This window comes from Haplochromis burtoni, unplaced genomic scaffold (assembly GCF_018398535.1).
Source record: "Haplochromis burtoni strain Fernald_Lab_line unplaced genomic scaffold, NCSU_Asbu1 Contig_885, whole genome shotgun sequence".
NCBI classification, from domain to species: Eukaryota; Metazoa; Chordata; class Actinopteri; order Cichliformes; family Cichlidae; genus Haplochromis; species Haplochromis burtoni.
In genome coordinates, this window is record NW_024583246.1 from 79,125 (window position 1) to 96,424 (window position 17,300).

General features: G+C 39.9%; 1 protein-coding gene across 1 annotated transcript in view; it reads right to left on the bottom strand.

The window, feature by feature from the left end:
• Positions 1 to 352: 352 nt before the first annotated feature.
• The window catches only part of LOC102305285, a gene marked incomplete in the record, with an annotated part of 45,457 nt that continues 28,509 nt past the window's right edge, over positions 353 to 17,300 (bottom strand). The window contains 11 exon segments of the mRNA XM_005950988.3: positions 353 to 1,119; positions 1,442 to 1,563; positions 1,650 to 1,751; positions 3,779 to 4,048; positions 7,290 to 7,388; positions 8,356 to 8,464; positions 8,570 to 14,281; positions 15,495 to 15,557; positions 15,662 to 16,187; positions 16,604 to 16,627; positions 16,742 to 16,830. Coding sequence (XP_005951050.2) covers positions 1,036 to 1,119; positions 1,442 to 1,563; positions 1,650 to 1,751; positions 3,779 to 4,048; positions 7,290 to 7,388; positions 8,356 to 8,464; positions 8,570 to 14,281; positions 15,495 to 15,557; positions 15,662 to 16,187; positions 16,604 to 16,627; positions 16,742 to 16,830 — 7,200 coding nt within the window.

Consider the following 17,300-nt stretch of genomic DNA (forward strand, 5'->3'; position numbering starts at 1 on the left):
GCAGAAATCATAAATTTGGTCTTTATAAAAGAGTAAATAAAAAAGTGGATGTATACTCAAGAGATTACATCAGAGACTAGATTTTTTTCTAGTAACTGATTGGGATGAAACAAGAGCTAAAAAGAAGACGTGAAGTGAAAATAAAATGGTTGCATTTGATTGTGTGTTTAATGATGTAATACAGTATTAATACAATTAAAAGTTAAGATAAATATTTATGGCTACACAAATCCTATATACTATTTTAATAACTACTACAGTATTTAAGAATTAATTCATGTATACAATATCTTTGTGAAAAACATTTAACAATAGAAGGAGCAGAATCGAATAAATGACAGAAATGTCTAAAGCTGAAAAAACAGGAAGTGTTTTATTTTCCCCAAGGTTACACAGGAAATGTGTACAGATATTTCTGTAGTGACTTGCAGGGAGAAAATGTTGCATTTAAACATCACTGATGTGCATAAAGATTTACAGGGTTACCATAACATAGTTAACAGCTTTTACATACAGCAAACCAATCATAAAAAAAAATATATAGTTATACTCTCTCTCACTGAAAGAGGAAAAAAGTATATTAGCTTTGCATAAATCTACACAACATGCTTCTCTCTAACAGCAGCAAAGTACATGAAGCTGAAAACTGACATCCTTTCTGTTTCACATGACTTAAACAAGTGGAGCACACAACTGTAAACGTGCATCCGGTTAGCTAAAGAGTGAAATGTGAGTAATCCTATCTCCCTCTTAAAAATAACCAACATTTAGTAAACAAACGTCATGTTTTTGTTAGAATTACCTGAAACAAGCAAACTTCCTACCAACTTCTATACAACTAAAACCCTTCTGCAACCAGAGGAAAGAAAGCTCTTAGTTTCTTTTCTTATAAGAATATGTTCATGAGTGCTAATTACTCACATGAAAGTTTACATTTTAAACGTGTCCACGAACTTGAGTCACTCGCCACCAAATCTCAACGACACGTGGTTTTGTTTGCACCTCTCATAAAAAAGGGAAAGAACACAAAAAAATCTAGTTATATTCATCCTTAACAGAGCCTTGAGAATTTCTGAGTGACATTCTCGAAGGCCTCCGTCGAAGATTCTGTTGATGTTTCTGGAAATAAAAGAAAGGGGAAAAAGGTGAGACCACTTGTATGTTTTTGTGCAGTCACTCGATTACAAAGCCTCAATAAGAAAGACCTTTAATCACTCATCTGCCTGCTTTCCTTAGTGTTCAGGCTCCCACTCTTTCCTTTACATCACTCCCTCTCTCTCACGCAGTAACTCAATGCTAACATCCTGGCTTCTGTCCAATCGCGTCCATGACCACCTTCTATGAGCCAATCAGCCGCCCCTCTGCCTACTTTAAGTATCTAAATAAATCACATTCAGTTCCTTCAGATGATCTTTCCTTATTGAATTGAGTTTGTGGGTACCTTCAGGTTCTCCTGGTGTTTCTGGCTTCTGCAGTGGAGGTCCTTAGCATTTTGCTCATCCAGGTAGAAAATGGAGCAGAGGTTACAGAAAAGCCCCATTTTTTGGACAACATGCTCATCACCTAAGAAGACCAGAAGCATACAAAATAACTTAAGAGAGAAAAGAAAGACTTGAAATTGACGTCATTATTTTATGTTTCGTTCTCACCAAGGGACGCGTCAGCATCCAAGTTGTCTGTGATGCGAGGAGACTGAGAACAAGATCGCTTTGCTTTGGGTTCAATAAGTGCTCTCCTTCGTTTACGGACAGCTAAAGAAAAGGAAAACAACTAATAAATGATAAATGATGACTGAAAATTAAACTGTACCTATTCCAACAACAAGTTTATATTTTTACTTCTCTAGTTACAGCTGCTCGAATGTCTTGAATTGTCAATCAATCAAAGCTTTATTCGTCACATGCAGGTTGCCCTGCAGTGAAATGGGACCACCCCCCCGACCTTAAACATATAGCATAAACATTACATGGGGATACAGGTCGGAGATTGGTAGAATCAGAGAAAAAACATTGAAATGTACACTACAGTGGGGAAAGTACAAGAGGAAAAAAAGAGACCCCTACTCATGCTGTGCTTCCATGGTAGGACAGCATGAGAACAGGAAACAAAAAAACTCCTCTGCACAAAGAGCACATAAATGTCCACAGCACAACATTATGAAGACATGACAAGCTACAGGGGTGGGTGGGGGGTGAGGAGTAATCCGAAGCGAACACAGCAGCCATCCTGCACAGCGCTACCATTCCAGCGCGGCACACAGACCCGCCGTGTTCCCTCGCAGGAAACAAGCATTGAAGGCGTTGGAAAGGGAGGGGGGATGAGTGAGTGCCTATCAGTGTAAGTGTATGTGTGTGCGTGTCCATAGTTCAGCTGAGACAGTGTCCTTCGGCCTATCAGGCTAAGTAAACAGTCCTCCAGCCAACCCAGGTGTCCTTGCATGGGATGGGAAGAATAGTCATCACACAGTCGTTATCAGGGAGTTGTTTTGGTGGGCTCCAGCCTCGGGCCTGAGCAGCTGGCGCCGTGGTGTCCAAATGTTGAATATTGTTGATTTCTCCTTTATGCGAGCAGCTCCGAATTTAGCACTCTGACACTGGTCTCTCGATCTCCCGTTGGAGAGCCGCGAGCCTCCCCATGATGGTATCAAACTTCTGTTCCGTGGTGTTGTCATTCTTTTGATTCTGAGACCCCACAACTGCAGTGAGCCGTTCTGCGATGTGATCCAACTTTCGCTCAAGGGTGTCAATATGAGCAGGCCCCTCTCTGATGTATCCCATCATACGCTCAGTGGTGTTAGTTTGAGCCTTCACGGCAGCTGTAAGCATCTCCAAGGTGTTAACCATACTGCGTTCGGTGTGAGAGGTCGCGCCTCGACCCATCGCTTCAATTCCAGCGGTCAGCTTTGGGGGGGTTTGAACAGCTGGTTCCGCTCTCTTATTTCTCCGATAAGTCAGGGCCAAGCCAGCTCCGATCAGCAAGAACCCTGTTATCATGGTTCCGAATAGGTAGATGTCTTCAGCGTCCTCGATAGACAGTCCCGCCAGGCACAAGATCCTCCAGGTCTGCCACCCGTCCATCGTGTACCCGGCAGGGAAAGTCCCTCCAGGGCACTCAGGCTCTCCCGAGCCCAGGCTTCTCGTTGAGAAAAGGGTGTCAATAGCATTCAGAGACCAGTTGATCAAATCCATAATTCTCTTTTAGGTTTTAGAGAACGACAGTGAGAGACTGTTCGAGGGAAAAGTAATGCACACAAGACAAGACAAGGACACAAGAGGCTAAGTAGGGAAGATAAGGGTGAGGAGGAGAGGAGAAAAAGTGCGACCGCCTTCACTGAGAGCCAAGAGAAGAAGAATATCGTTAGCTTCATAGCATAAGTGCCTAAGTCATTTTTTGGTCAAATTGAAAATATCAATTAAAAATATGCATGTGATATTTAGAAAATTAGTTTTGTCTTGTTTTCCGAAAACACAAAAAAATGACTTAGGCACTTATGCTATGAAGCTAACGATATGTTGTAATATGTAATATGTATATGTAATATGATTAGTAACTTTTGATGGACAAACTTTAACTTCACAAGTTCCAGATTACAAATTGTGGCTGTCTTCTGACAGAGTGTGTTAGGAAAACCACAATATAGACACTGACTTGGATGCAGTTTTGCTCTATTCTAACAAATTCTAAGTGGAAAACAACCATCATCCACTTTAGTGAATCATATTGAAACATTTTGTTGGTTTAAAATCAGCACATTTTGAGGTAAAACAGCTTCTCGTACCTTTAACGTCACTCCTGCTCGGTCCTTCCTGTGTCTGATTATCAAGACACTCAGGCTGTTGCTGTTGCCCAGCAGAGGCAGCATCAACATCGGGCTGGCTCTCTGGTTTCTCCTCTGTTTTTTGGCTGTCTGGTTTGTCGTCACTTGACAGTACAGATATGTTTTTGTCCAGTGACGAGGACTCGAGTGAAGCGGCAGACAGTGATTCTGTTTCTGCATCTTCTCTCTCGTGTGTTGCGACCCCTTTTTTCCCTCTAACAGATTTTCTCACTGCAGGAAAAGAAAAAGAAATACTTGAGATTTACAATTTAGTCCTCTGACCAGATTGTACAGTTTTGTGCACATTCTTAGTGGCAGCAGTCTTCAGGAACAGTTCTCCAGGCTTCTTGATGAACATTCAAAGCTCTTCTTCAGATCTGGACTGCCTTTAGATCAGGGGTGTCAAACATAAGGCTGAAGGCCCAGAATCATTTTTTTTTTTTTAAATAAAACTGTGACTTGTATTATGTGTCTGTGGTCTGGGAGAGAGTCCTGTAACTGTCTCCCTGCAAAATACAGTATATAATGACTAATGTTGGGCAATTAATTATATAGTTACTTCTTTAAAAAAGTTACTGAGTTTTGCAAACAACAATGTTTTTTGCAGCTGTTTACCTAAAAATGCAGCCAATGCGGTTTTTTAAACAAACCTTTCAAACAATTTACAGAACAATCAGCTGTTCTGCATCTAATTTAATGTCACACAAATTATTTGTGCCACTCCAAAAAATAATTTCTGTCCACTATGAGATAAAGGAGAACAAGCCTGATACCTGCAGGCCTGACAACAGGAGATGTATCACTCCTGTAACATCGCATTGTTCTGACACACACAACAAAACTTTTGACTACACTACACACTAACTACACAAGATTAGCGCTAAACGCTGCAAATCTCTCACATCTCAAAACACCGCCGTCACTCCTAAAACTTCCTCCCGTTTCTTAACAACTAAATGCCATGTTTTGATTGGTCGACATGGTACATTTTTCGACCAATGGGAAAGGGTGGGGTGTTTTGTTTTTGTTTTTGCTCACAGGCTTTCGAGCGTTTTCCTTATAAAACGCAGTTTTTACCGTTTCTTCCCGCAGTAAATCTAAACAACGGTAGTATTCAGGAAGAAAACCAAACATTGCAGATTTTTTTATCATAACTCTGGTTTTACGTGGCCTATCAACACAATTTAAAAACTGTCCACACTTTTTCCGTCAATTGTTCCGTCTCTCCTGCTCACATCTCCAATGTTTGTACACGTTGTCATTAACGTGGCTTCACTCCACATCAGCCACGCCGCTTTGCTAGCTAAAACACCGGTGTCGGCACATATTTAATTTAATTTCAATTCAGGTTAGAATTTTTTGTGTGTGTGCGCAACGCAGATTTTCTCTGCGCAGAGACACGTGCGCAGCTTAGAGGGAACATTGCTTTTAACTGTATTTAAATAGGTTTCACAGCGTCTCCTGCTGATAAAGACTCCCTCACAGTCATTCATACTACACAAAAGTAATTAACTAAGAGATAAATAATTAAATGACAGAAAAGTCTTGTAAAAGCTAAGATATCCACCGTCACTCTGTAGGAGCTTCTGACTCTGAAGTAGACTTCCTGTTTTCCCCCCACTGTGTTCCTGTCAGTTATTTTCAGGTTTTACTCTTCCCTCTATAACTGACGTATCTAATCATATTTTTAAAAAAAATCTAAATTATCCACCTGTCAACTTGACCCTCTTCCCACTGTGTTAGTTAAAGCCTGTCTTCCCTCGTTAGCTCCTCTCATAACCAGTATTATCCCGTTCCTCCCTTAAAATTGGAATGGTCCCTTCATGTCAGAAAAAGGCTTCTGTTATTCCAACTCTCAAAAAGCCTGGTGCAGACCCCAAAAACTTTGATAGTCTTCGCCCTATATCAAATCTCCCCTTTATTTCAAAAATTATTGAAAAAGTTGTCGCCTCCCAGCTTCACTTACATTTCAATGACCATAATCTCTATGAACAATTTCAATCTGGTTTCCACCCCAATCATAGCACAGAAACTGCTTTGTTAAGGTCAACCAATGACCTTCTGATGGCAGCCGATTCTGGCCTCCTATCCATCCTCATTCTTCTTGATCTTAGTATGATACCATTTCTCACAATATCCCCCTGAACCGGTTAGCATCCAATGTCATTCGTCATACCCCCTTGCTTGGTTTGCCTCATATCTTTCAGACCGCACTCAGTTATATCCAATTTAAATCCCACTCTTCAAGTCTCTATCCTGTTTCTGCTGGTGTGCCCCAGGGTTTAGTATTAGAGCCTCTTTTATTCATTATTTACATGCTCCCTCCTGATCATATATTGCGAAAATATAATATAAATTACATATAAATGTAAACAGAGCTTTCAGTCGCTCTGCTCCACGGCTCTGGAACTCTCTTCATCAAGCCATAAGAAATATACTCTCCTCCCGTATTTAAGTCACAGCTCAAAACACATCTGTTCAAACTGGCTTATTCGCTTTAGTAGTGATTTTATCTGTTGTCAAGTTCTGTTTTGCAATTTTAACTTATTTTATGTATTTTATGACTATTGCTCCTTTTAATTTTGTTCTTTTGTAAGGCGCCCTCAAATAAAATGCAGTATTATTATTATTATTATTAATACAAGGTCCAGTTTTTCCAAAGACTACAATAGAAATGTTATCCACGGTACATTTTCTGTGAATTACACATCTATCATGTAGTTTCATGAGTCCAGCCCACTTAAGGCAAGGCAAGGCAAGTTTATTTGTATAGCACAATTCAACAACAAGGTGATTCAAAGTGCTTTACAGAGACATTAGAAACAAGAACAAATAAAAAGCATGATTTAAAATTGATTAAAACAAGCAAATAAACTAACTAACTAATTAACGAACAAACAAACAAACAAACAACAGTATATAAAATCACTTATCACTTAACATCAAAGTGAGCTGTATGTGCCCCATGATGAAAAAGGAGTTTGACACCCACGCTTTAGATGATCCCACATTCCATTAAAGCTTGAGTTCTGGTGAAGCCAATCCGTGACTGATAGTGTTCCACCATGTGTTTTTCTACCCAGGTATGATTTTACTGCCGTGTGTCTGTAACCATTGTCATGCTGTCGTGAAGCTGTTTCCAATTTGTTGATTGACAGCACTACATGGCATTAGATTACAACTGGCTCATCACATGACTAAGGTTCCTTTTTTTGTCCTTGAATGATTCATAAGTCAGTGTTAAGTGGCTTAACAAACAAACAACAACAAAAACATTCCTCTGAAAATGCTCAGGTATAAAGACTGGACTGAAAATCAGTGAATAAAAGCAGCTGAAGTCAAAAGAAAAACTTTGAAAGACTAGGGAACATTTCCTCAAGATTATTTAACAAAGTAACAAAGTATGAAGAAATGAGAAGTGGCTCAATATTTCTGCACAATTATGTAAACCAGAAAGCTGTGCTTGTGTTACCAGGGATCTGTCTAGTCCTCTTCCTGGCTTGGCCACTTGTCCTGGTTCTAATGGCTTTCTTGTCCTTGTCTTCATCTCTTTTCAAGTTCACATTCTCCTCTAATATGAGATACAAAAACAAAGACTCACATTAATGCAAAACAGTTTGCCATTTTCTTTTTTAGTAAATTTAGGAGTAAACTTTACAAGATTCACACAACAGACTAGTACACAATGCTTTCCATTTAAAAAAAAAAAAAAAAAATCTATAGTGATAATAATCTGCCAATCAAAACACACCAAAATCAAACTGTCTTGGCTAACAAAGCATGTAACGGGTGATAGATTTGTCTTTAACAGTGTGTCTTACCTTTAATTTTAAATTTCTGTTAGGCTGTAAGCAGATGTCAGTTTATTTGCACCTTAAAATAATTAGTAATTTAGCTTTTATGGTTAGAGTTCCATTATACTGGAAACCTTTAGCTGTTAACACAATCCATTTCACCTGGTTTATGTCTTATCTGCTTTAAGATGTGCTGCTCCTTCTATCAATGAAGGCACCACTGTTTATGCCTGCTTATCATACCTACCATGTACAAACAGTCATGTGAATAATAATAATTTTCTGTGTGACTTCATCAGTCTCTCACATCGTTGTGGGAAAAATTTGGCCCACACCTCTGTTGCTTCAGTTTATTGAGGTTGGGGATACACATTTACGCACAGCATTCTTAAGGTCCCAAACCAACATTCCAATCAGGTTGAGGTCTGGACAGGACTGGGCAATTTCAACACCTTGATTCTTTTCTTTGTCAGACATACAGAGGAGTTCATGGTTGACTCTGGGAATGCAAGGTGCCCAAGGTTTATAAAAGAAACCCAAAGGTGTTTAAAGGACATTATTCCACAGGTTTGTATGGCTTCTTCAGATGTAACTTTACCATGCACCAGAGCAGCAAACTAAACTTTAGTAAAGGAGGTCACACCTGCTGATGATTAATTAATCAACTGACTCCAATTAGAAACCTGTTGCCTGCTGCTAATTTATGACATTTTTTATGGAAGCAGTAAGAAGACTAACACAAACCTGCATTGTCATCACGTTTGCGTTTATTAGATCTTGAGATTTTCTGAGCCTCCTTTTTGACACCCTTCTCATTCTCATCATGCACTGCTTCATTCACATTTGACAAAGTCTAAAAAGAGAAAACCAAAATGTTTGGCATCAAGATTTATGTTATCAGAACAAAGATTTCTCGAAGAAAGAAAAATGTTTGCAACAGTTTAAATGCTAACATTACCTCTTGGTTTAAGGACTTCACTGACTGGCTATCTGGGTTGAGTTGGCAGACCTCATGTCCCTCCTCCTCTTCTTCACCAATCTCATCCAATGTGACAAACTCCTGCAGCTCATCCTCCGTAATCTCCCTATTCCACTCTTCTCCCTCCAAAAAACCTTTGTCTCCACCCTCATCTGCCCCCACCTCATCCAGAGTCACTAGCTCAGATGTGTCATCCAAAAAAGTTTTCTCAATATATTTCCTTGGTCTTTCCAACGTTGTGTTTTCTGAAGTTGCAGGTCGATTATTCCTATCATCATCTTCCACAGGGTGTATTTCATAGGTAGAGTCTTCCCTTAAGTCTTTTATCAAGGCATCACTCTTTGTTGTTGGTGTCTTCTCGGTTGGTGGCGTTGTCTCCTCATTTTCTGTATTTTTCTCAGGATCCTGTTTCTGGGAATGTACAGCCCATGTGGTTCTCCTTCTTGCTGTAGTCTTGTCTTTTGTTGGGACTTCTTTAGCCGTTCTTTCCTTTCTCCCACTGGTAGATTGTTCTGTAATGGCTGAATTGCTGTTGTCAGTCTCTACCGCTTCTGGCTTTTCAGATTGTTCTGTGTATGTCAGTTTGTCCTTTTTGTATCCTCTAGCAGACTTTCTACTATCAGACCTTTCTGCAGTAAAAGCATCTTGAATTGGTTCATCTTTATCAAAGTTTACTTTACCATGAATGATCTTTTCAGTGTCCTTGAGAATATTTCTGTCTTTTTCTGTATTGCTTTTCTTTGTTCTTGTCTCATATTTTTTCTCCATCTTGTCCTCTTTTATTGGTAATTTCCCCTCCTCTTCACTTTTAGATGTTCTGGACCTTGATCCACTCCTCCTTGTTGGTCTATCATCTCTTTTAGGTTCATTGGATTTATCTGTTCTTTTTTCCTTGTTGTCTGCCTCCAATTTGGTCTCTGTGGTTGCTGGCTCATCTTCCACAGAATCAATTACCTGGTAAGCTTCTTCCTCTTCTTCTGTGGCTTCTTTAGATACTTGGGTGCCAAGGGTTTCAAATTTTTGGTTATCATCTTCTATTTCAGTCAGATCATCAACTGAATCCAGTATCTCAAATGCTTCAGTAGCATCTGTTGAAGTTTTTTGGATGTCTTGACATTCAATGTACTGTTTTATTTCATTTCGGATTGTGGATTTTATATCGTCTAAAATCTGATAACCTTCCCCATGCAATGTGTGGCTTTGTTTAGGTCCTGAATACTTGGTTTTAGCACAGCCATCTTGATTTCCATCGTCATCCAGCTGTTCTTCTGTTTGATCATCAACTGAATCAATGACTTGGTAAGTTTCACCATCTTCCTCCTCCTCCTCCTCAATACATTTTCCGACATAATCCCCTGCCGCAATGCCCTCTCCTGACACGTTGTGGTCAGACTTTGCTGTTGCACACTCTGTGTTTTTTTTCTCTGATTCATTAGAATATTGAATCTTTACAGATGCCTCAATATCTGATGTTGATGCCATCTCTGACAAATGGGTCTTGTGGCCTGAGGATACAGTGTGTGGTCTTCTGGCTGGAGATTCTGTCTTGTGTGGCTGTGCTCTGCGAAAAGGCGATGCATGAATTTCGACAGGCAGCGAAGAAGAGAATAAAGGGGTCTTAGTGGCCTGAGCAGATTGCATAGATGTGGTATTGAATTTGGTTGGTTCAGATGAGCCTTTTTGTCTTTTTGGTGAGTCAGTGGTCAAGCCTAAAGACAGGGTGCTTTTCTCTGAAGCTTCAGTGGGCTTGGATTCAGAAGATAAAGCAGCTGAGTTCTTAGACTGTTTCAAGGATCTTGTTGAGATCTTCTTGGCAGAAGATGAAACATCTGAGTTTTGTCTTTTTCTTTTCTTTCTGGAGTTCTGCTCAGATGAGAAGGTGCCTTGGTTGTCATCCACATCCTCAACAATTTCATCAACAGTGACAAAACTCTCAAAATTCTGCTCATCAAAAAGCTGAGCGTCTGAAGAAATAGAATAATCATTATAACTATCAGTTGAATCCAGTATCTCAAAGGTTTGTTGTTCAGTACCCTCTTTTACAGTGTTGTCTCCCTCTTCAAGAGGCTGTTTTTTACCTTCTGCAATTAAGCCAGCATCTTTGGAGGCTTTGGATGATTCCTTCAAAAGCGTTATTTCATCTTTCCCCTTGATTCCATCTCCCCTGCTCTCTGCTTCATTTTTGTCACAAATGTCCACTACCAGAATCAAATCTTCAGACAGCTGCTTTACTGTAAAACTTTCATTTTTGGCCAAAGGATTGGACTCTTGAACTGTAGTTATTTGGTGTCTGATATCATTGTCTAGCACTTTGCGAGAAGCATCCAATTCAATTTCACTGCACTCTTTTAAACATGCGTCATCATCATTAACACTGTCCAAGACCTGAAAGCCTCCTTCATGTAATTCTTGGCCTTGCTCAGGTCCAGGTGTCTGACTTATCTCCGACTCAATAGTTTCCCTAGCAATGCCTTTTATTGAAACTTTGTGGTTTGAGATCGTTTTGACATTAGAAGACAACCTGCTTTTCAAAGTGGATTTCCTTGTCTTAGATGAGGAAGGTGACAAAGAAATCTTGAAGCCTTTCAAGGATTTTAACGAGGTTTGTTCAGCAGAGGATAACACATCTGTGCTTTGGTCCTCCCCCGAGTCATCGAAAATCTCATCAACAGTGACAAAATTCTCCAAGTTAAAATTTTGCTCATCAAAAAGGGTGGTATCTGAAAAGACTTGGTCATCGACGCAATCATTAGCCGAGTCCAGTGCCTCAAAGCCTTCGTCTTCAGTACTATCTGGTGAAGCTTCTTTGATGCTTTGATGTTTAACATTTGTCATTTGGCCAGAGTCTTTGCAGGTTTCTCCTGAAAGCATCTGTTGTTCTTTTTCTTTCCCCCACCTTCCATCGCCCCTGCTCCTTGAAGCTTGATTCTTACTTGTGTCCAGCACTTCGTTTCTCTCAGCCAAATCTTCAGCAACAGATTTATCAGAATTATCTACTTGAATCACATGCTCCTCGGACAGCTGCATCAATGTGGAACCTTCATCTTTAACTGTTTGAGTGGCCTCTTGAACTGTTGCTGTTCGGTCTTCAGTTACACAGTCTAGTGCTTTGAAAGGCACATCTATTTCCATTTCACCAAACTCCTCAGGACTTTCATCTTCAATACTGTCCAAGACCTTATAGCCACCTCCAAAGAATTTCTGGCCTTGCTCAAGAGCAGATGACTGGCTTGACTTTGACTCAACAATTTTCAAAGCAATGCCATTGGCTGAAAGTTTGTGGTCAGATGTTACCACTAAACTCTCTGTTGGTTTTGCTTGTTCTTCATTTGGCTGACAAGTCTCAACTCCACTTAGAGCTGCTTTTGATGCACAGGTCCTAAAACCTGAATACAAAACTTGCAATGCTCTGGCTGGAGATTTTGGGTTACTTGATGCTGCTTTTTCCACAGAGGAGGCAGGAGTTTCCATAGCCATACATAAACTGCTCCTCGCAGTGGCTTTCATTGACTTGGATAAGGAATGTGAGAAAGAAGAATAAGTTGCTGAGCTCTTGGAGTCTTTCGGGGATCTTGTAGAAGTCTGCTTTACAGGAGATGAAACATTTGAACCTTGCCTTTCACTTTTCATTCTAGAGTTCTGTTTAGATGAAGCCGTGCTTGGGTGGTCTAAGGCCATATCTTCTACATCATCAACAATTTCATCAACAGTGACAAAGTCCTCCAAGTTGAAATTTGGCTCATCAAAAAGATTGGTGTTTGATGAGGCATGGTCATCAGTATGATCATTAGTTGAATCTAATATCTCAAAGGTTTCATGATCAGTACTATCTGATGAATTGTCTTTCATGTCTCTGTTGTCAGCATCTTTGGACGCTTTGCAGGATTCTTCTGAAAACATTTCTTCCTTTTCTTTTCTTCTTCTATCTTCTGTTTGGCCTCTCGGGTTTTGGTTGCTACTTGTAATTGACATTTCAATTTTATCAGCTGCATCTAGAACTGTAGATTTATCAGAATTTTCCATTATCTGAATCTTGTTTTCCTCAACCTCTCTTTTCTCTGCTGAGTCTTCATTTTCAACCAGACGATCATCCTCTTGATTGGTAGCTACTTGGTGTTTAGAAACCCCATGTAATAGCTGGACAGAAGCATCCAATCCAATTTCACTCCATTCCTTTGAACAGGTTTTGACTGCATCTGTATCGCTCTCCATGACTTGACTGTCCAACTTATGCAGTCTATGGCCTTTCTCAGGTCCAGGTGACTGCCTTGACTCTGACTCAACAGAACTTGTTTCTTTGTGCAGCTTATATGTGTCAACCGATGTCTCAGCTTCTGCTGCTGATGCCATCTTTAATGAATGCGCCCTGCAATCTGAGGATGAAGTATGCAGTGCTCTGGCTGGGGACTTTAACTTGCTTGGGTGTGTATTCCTACAAGTTTCAAAAGACTGAGAAGATGAGGAGGTAGAGGTCTTAAAGACATTAGAAGACAAATTTCCTTTCACTGTGATGTGAGTTGGCACGGGTGAGGAAGAAGAGGAGGCAATGTGAGAGCTCTGCCTTTCTCTTTTCCTTTCAGAGTTCTGCTTATGAGAAGAGCGGCTTTGGTGGCTGAAGGCTGCTTCTCCCGTGTTGTCACCAATTTCATCAACAGTGACAAAGTCCTCTAAACTGAAATTTAGCTCATCAAAAATATGTGTTTCTGAAGAAACATGGTCATCAGTGTCATCATCAATTGAATCCAATATCTCAAAGGTTTCTTGTTTAGCACAATCTGCATCGCATGACATGTCTTTGTTGACTTGTTCTTCAACATTTAGGATTTGGCCCAAATTTTCGGGGGCTTTAAAAGACCTCTGCATTTCTCCTTGCGTTTGTATGGTTGTTCGAGCTCCCTTGATCCTTGGACTTTGGTTCGTTCTTGAATCTAACACATCCTTATCAGTGGCATCTTCTTGAGAGTCCTCTTTAACTACAGATGCTTGGTCCTCGGTAACACTATCCATCACCTGGTAAGAGTTTCCTTGCTCTTGTACACACCCAGATAAATTGGTTTCAGTGCCATCTTGGCTTCCGTCTTCATTCATCTGTTCATCCAATTGATCCTCAATCGAGTCCAGGATTTGGTAATCTTCAAAGTCCTCCTCCTCAGGATACTTGCCAGAATAATAATTTCTGCATTCTTCTTCCGTCCTCTCCTTCGACTCTTTGAGTATGCCATTGTTAAAATCAATTTCTAGATTCGGTTTTTGGCTTGTCAACTCTAACCCCTGACTATGTGCAGCTGAATGTATAGCTAATGATGTTTCTGTTCTATTTGTCTCTGTAGTAATGCCCTCTGCTAACACTTTACCCGACTTCCCTACTGCACTTTCTTTGGGTTTTGCTTCTTCGTCTCTATGAAGCTGATATGTCTCTACTGTCACATCTGCTGCTGCTGCTGTTGATGAAGAAGGCTTACAGCTAACGGATGGAGAATGTAAGGCTATCTCTGGAGCCTCTGGATTTTCTGGCTGTGCTGTTTGGCAAGGGAAGGGAGGAGTTTCAATAGATTGTAGAGAAGAAGAGACAGAGGTCTGGCTGACACTAGGAGATGAGCTGCTCGTCGAGTCGTTCAAGGGCCTTGTTGAGATCTGTTTTGTAGTGGTCGACACAACCAGGCTTTGGTTTTCTATTTCCACTCCGCAGGTCTGCTTAACCAGTTAAAGAGATGAGTTATTTTCAATTACATAACTGAGGTATTTAAAAAAAAAAACTAATAAAAGGGACCACAGAAGACTGTCACTAATAAACTCTAAGATATATTATCATATCTAGGGATGGGTATGGTTTAGGTTTTATCCGATACCAGTACCAAACCGGTACTTTTGAAATGGTGCCAGTGCTTAAACGGTGCTCGAACCGGTGCTTAAAGAATGGAGAACACAAAATTGGTCCAAAAACCTCTCATTTTCAGCTGGTTTTTGTAAAAAGATAACAATGTTAGCCTTTTCTGCAGCTATAGGGGATTTATGGCATCACTCTTGGCTGGAAGCAGAGCTTAAACAATGGAAAAAACTAATTTTGTCCAAAAACCTCTCATGTTTAGCTGTTTTCCACTTTTTCTTTGGTCATTTTAGCCTTTTTGGCCAGGGTGAAGGGAGTATCTGCCATCAAACAAGAGGACAGCCGCATGTAGCTATGATGATGTTTGCTAGTTCACCTTACATGCATTAATGTAATAACGTGGTTAGCCTACTCAACGTAAATTACACACGAACAACATTAAGCTACTCACGCAGGGAAGAACTGCTGTGTCTGCCATCATCATCATCCGTCATCATTTCTGCTACACTGGCAGGGCTAGAGGCCAGGACTCTAATCTTCGGGTTTTTGGGGGATGTTGCTAAATCCGGGTCCGATAACAGGCACCACACCCGCAGTAGATGTGCACGGTCTCGCGGCAAGCTATCAAATACGGCGCATTTCTCGGCTTTTAACAAATGCTATACGTCGCCATGTGTTTCATCAGATTTGAGGAGTTACCTCCTTTGCACAGTATCACCTTAAAGCACTTGTTGCAGGCTGCTGAGTTTACATCTTTTGCTGTGAAGTACAGCCAGACTTTGACCGCTTCGCTTTGGGCATTTTTAATCTGTAGCTCTGCTCTAAAAGAACGTACGTACCTGGGCCCACCTACTACGCTCGCAAAGGTAAAATGATTGGCTGGAATCCAAAGTGTATGACATCTCAGGAAAAGAAAAAAGCACCGCAATGTGCGCTGCTTTTCGGTCTGGTTACTACCGGTGCCATTACCGGTACCCATCCCTAATCATATCATAGTTTAGTGGGTTTGATTCTATATACACTGTATGTTTATGCATATATGCAGACCAAATTTGAAGGTAGAAGTAAGGAACTCACCTTTTCTTCCATTTTCTCTTTACCCAAGTCACTTCTAGAGATTGTTTCTCTCTTGCTGGGGCTCTAAAAAGATAAAGATTGCTTACTACTTTACTTCACAAAAATATGGCAGGTCATAGTTAGAACATTTTTGGCACTTTGCAAATACACTTTTTGCCAGATATTACCATTTTATCCACAGTCTGTGTCTTGGTTCCCTGAATCAATATGGGCTCGTCAGCATTAATATAAGGAAGTTCTTTGATCATTTCCTTAGACTTTGTCAGACTTGTGACTTGAGGAGCAGGGGTAGAAGCAGCTGAAAAAGTTCTTCCATCAGCAGAGGTGACTGAAATTACTGGTGACCCTTCTTCCCCTACCCTCCCTTCTGCCTTCTCTACATCCTGACTCGCCTGAAGCGCAACGGTGGATGTTATAATCTCAGTTCCTGGTTTATCACTGGCTTCTTCCATTTCTTGGTCACTTGTTGCACTTTGTCCTGCTGTGAGAGACTTAGAAATGTTCGAACTAACTGATACTGCTGGTTGAGCAGAACCAGAGGTACTTGTTTGCTGAAGAGTTTGCTCCCCTTTATCAGAAAGAGAAGACTGTGCTCCACTTATCACAGTCGGGAACTTAACATCTGTGGTGTCCAGTTCAAGATTTACTTTAATCTCACTGGAGTCTTGCAGACGCTGTTTTAGGCTCTTCAAACTAAAATCAAAAGCAGAAAATCTTTGTTAGTTGTCCACAAAAAACAAGTTTGTTTTCACAAAAATGGTTACACATAACATGTTACAAAACAGAGAAAGAAACAAATATCATTTCCAATTTTTTGTTCAGCAGTTATTAGCTTAAGACACATTTACATAAACTGTCTGTTTTGTTTCTCCACATCTTTTAGAGCCAGTTCATTATAAAAATTAGAGAAAAAACAAAAAACAACCCCCCCCCAAAAAAACAACAACAACAGGAAACCATACTTTGGCAAAATAATATGAGACTATTATTTTTTCGTCAAACCAGGAATCCGAAAACCCAAAATGTTTAGTATTAGAACTGTTTTAACTTCTACAGGAGAAGCTGCACCCAGATTCAGGAATTGTCATATTAGAAAGAGAAATACTCACGTTTCAATGCGTCGAACTTTTTTCCTGTATAGAGGATAAAAAAGGAGACGGTCTAAGGGTCTATTTTCATAACAAATAAATACGTAATTTATTCTAATAATTTATTCATCTCTTCCCCTATTTTAGTGAAAGTCATACCAAATTACATTCGTAGATAAATGTTCATTTGAAGCAATCTTCTCCAACACCTCTGTTACAAGACTAGATTCTGCCATCTCAATGTAAATCTGAGAATAGAAATAGTCATAAGAAAAGCCCAAGGACAAAAAGGAAAACGTTTCTTAAAAAGTGATAATAGACATTAACAATTCTTATTTTTTTAAACTCGTTCATGCTTTAGTTTACCCAAGCAAAGGTGCAGTATGAACTACAATATGACTGAACATGAAACGCATACATAGATGGGAACATAGATGCAAAATTTATGCTATAGCGATCCTGACTGAAATACAGTGGGATGCAAAAGTTTGGACAACCTTGTTAATAGTCATTATTTTCCTGTATAAATCGTTGGTTGTTACAATAGAAAATGTCAGTTAAATATATCATATAGGAGACACACACAGTGATATTTAGGAAGTGAAATGAAGTTTATTGGATTTACAGAAAGTGTGCAATAATTGTTTAAACAAAATCAGGCAGGTGCATAAATTTGGGCACTTTTGTCATTTTATTGATTCCAAAACCTTTAGAACTA